The sequence below is a fragment of the Frankliniella occidentalis genome, unplaced genomic scaffold, assembly GCF_000697945.3.
Source record: "Frankliniella occidentalis isolate FOCC.00 unplaced genomic scaffold, Focc_3.1 Scaffold74, whole genome shotgun sequence".
Lineage (NCBI taxonomy): Eukaryota > Metazoa > Arthropoda > Insecta > Thysanoptera > Thripidae > Frankliniella > Frankliniella occidentalis.
In genome coordinates, this window is record NW_026267204.1 from 260,043 (window position 1) to 262,595 (window position 2,553).

The following is a 2,553-nucleotide window of genomic DNA, read 5'->3' on the forward strand; positions in this document are numbered from 1 at the left end:
GGTTCGTCTAGGCGAGACATGGGCGGGGTCGGGTTGCTTTTTCGTGATACACCGTTAGTAGGAGTTTGCGAACTACTAAATAAAACACATGTCACAAAACTTCGCATCCCTCTCACACACACAATGTCACATCCACCGCCGACAGACCCTCGCTGTCTGCACGACTCGTTGGCGCCGCGTCCCCAAACCCCATCACTCCAGGAGATAAATTAAATTACAAAAGCTGGAGGACGCGGCAAGGCGGGGTAAGGCAGGGCACGGCAGTCGGCGAGGCAGGGCATAGGGCAGGACAGGGCAAGACACACGGCTGGGCAGGGCAGTGCAGGGCACGGCACTCAGCAACGCAAGGGCAGGGCAGGGAAGGCATAGGGCAAGGTGTAATTACACCTTGGGGCAGTTCGCTCCTCCGCATCGTCGGTCATTCGTTTACTCCAAATTTCGCTCAAAAATATCTTGCTTCCAGAGAAAGGTTGCGATAATAATGAAACACCTTCGGTTTTGAGGGGGCAGGGAACCAACTTAATAGAGCTAATGCGAGTGAGCCACCCCCACCCCCCGCGGCTAGCAAAAAATTCCCTCCGCCATCCGTTAAAACCATACCACACCCACAAAAAAAAGAATGGGATGGTGAGACGTAACGAGGGGACCTTAGAGTGCATGGAAACTCCCGGGGCCTGAGAGAGAGGGAGAGAGAGCAAGAGAGCGAGAGAGACGAAAGAGAGAGAGGCATAGAGAGAGGGAGAGAGAGAGGAAGAGTGATAGAGACAGAGAGGCTTTCCAATTTCGCTGACGGCAACCTCGTGCTCGGCCAGAGTGAAAGAGAGAGAGAGGTCACGGCTCGTCGCCAAGAAGGAGGGCCGAGGTCGCGACCTGGGCCGGGCTCCACCGAGCTTGTTTATTCTTCATAGCTGCCGACGGGGCTGCCGTTCCTCCGCTGCTTCTGCGGCTCGCCGATCGCTTATCGGGCACGCCCTCCTGCGAGCGATACTGCAGGCCGCTCGACACTACTGCCCCGCCGCACAGCCGGCGCGGGTCCTTTCTCTTCACTTCTCTCTCTCTCTCTCTCTCTCTCTCTCTCTCTCTCTCTCTCTCTCCGGCACGCAGTGATGCACTGGGCCGCCGCGCTCCCGCTCGACCCCGCTCAGTCAGTGACCGCTGCCGTCAAGGTCAGGATGGGCGCGCGCTGCATCATGGACCTGGTGCCGCTGGCCGCCGCCGCAGTGATCGTCGTCGTCGTCCTGGCGCTGCCGCCGTCGGCGGCCTCGGCGTCCGGGACCAGCGGCGGCAGGCTGCACCAGCACGCCCTGGACGGCATCTGGACGTTGACGAACAAGGCGAGAGGTGAGCAGCACGTCTCGAGCTTGGAGTCCGTGAACCTCGCCCCTTCATGTATTGAAAACGATTTTCAAACTAACTGGAATATGTTCGTCTGTCGTCTGCTTGTCTGTATCCCTGTCTGGCTGACTGTTCGTTTCAGTAGGAAAGTTCAGTTCGCAGATGTGTGATATTGTCTGGGCCCCTTTGGAAGCTCTCTTCCGGGGTTGCTTAAAAAACCTGCCACTAAGCTGCATTAAGCGGGTGGGAAATGGTGTTGGGGAAATGTATCGATGTATCGACACTCTCGAAATATCGCCGGCTCGGTGTTTTCAGGGCTGCAGGCGGCCGGCCGGGTGCCCGGAGGCGTCTACTCGGACCTGCGCGCCGCCGGCCACCTCCCGGAGGACCTATTCTACCGCTTCAACGACGTGGCCTACCGCTGGCCGGCCAGGGAGAACTGGACCTACGAACGCTCCTTCCAAGGCAAGTACAGTTAGGGTAAGGGGCCTGGTAGTCGATAGTACACCAGTAGTCGACACTTTCATGCTTGCGTCTGATAGCTGACGAATCGGTTGAGGTCAGGAATCTCGCATTCGAGTGGGTTGTTATTGTCACAGGTCTCACACTCTATTCAGACCACAACACTGATAAACTAAGTGTTCAACTGCTCAACACTTCCAAGTGTGCAACTGTAAGTTAAATACTTGCAAGTGTGCAACTGCAAGTTGAATACTTGCAAGTGTGCAACTCGGTAGGCGTCCACTTGCAGGTGTGCAACTCCTCGGTTGAGCACTTTCTACACAGTAAGCGTCCGATCTTAGGAAGTGTTCAACCGAGTAGTTGCACAGTTGCAAGTGCACACCTACCGAGTTTAACACTTGCAAGTGTACGACTACGGAGTTGCACACTTGCAAGTATTCAACTTGCAGTTGCACACTTACAAATGTTGAGTAGTTGAACACTTAGTTTATCAGTGAATGCACTTGTCGCCGAATCTGTGTGACCATCGAAATCCAATCCAGTCAGACACGGATTAAGGGGAAGGGGGCCGATTACCCCCCTTGTGGTCTCTAGATTGACCCAACTAAACCAGGAAACTTTTGGTGATGCAACCTGTTAGTGATGGCCCTATCTATTTTTGTACACTGAAAAAAAAATACTGTGGTGCTAAGGACAGCTGTAACACCCCCAAGAACATTTTGCTCTTGGATCGGCTTCAAGAACATGCGTTCTTGG

At 54.8% G+C, this 2,553-nt stretch overlaps 1 protein-coding gene across 1 annotated transcript in view; it reads left to right on the forward strand.

The window, feature by feature from the left end:
* The first annotated feature begins 1,056 nt into the window (after positions 1-1,056).
* The window catches only part of LOC127749652 (beta-mannosidase-like), a 14,265-nt gene continuing 12,768 nt past the window's right edge, over positions 1,057-2,553 (forward strand). The window contains exons 1-2 of the mRNA XM_052268693.1: positions 1,057-1,341; positions 1,651-1,800. Of these exons, the coding sequence (XP_052124653.1) occupies positions 1,107-1,341; positions 1,651-1,800 (385 nt within the window). The 5' untranslated portion in view covers positions 1,057-1,106. The remainder of the gene's footprint in view (positions 1,342-1,650; positions 1,801-2,553) is intronic.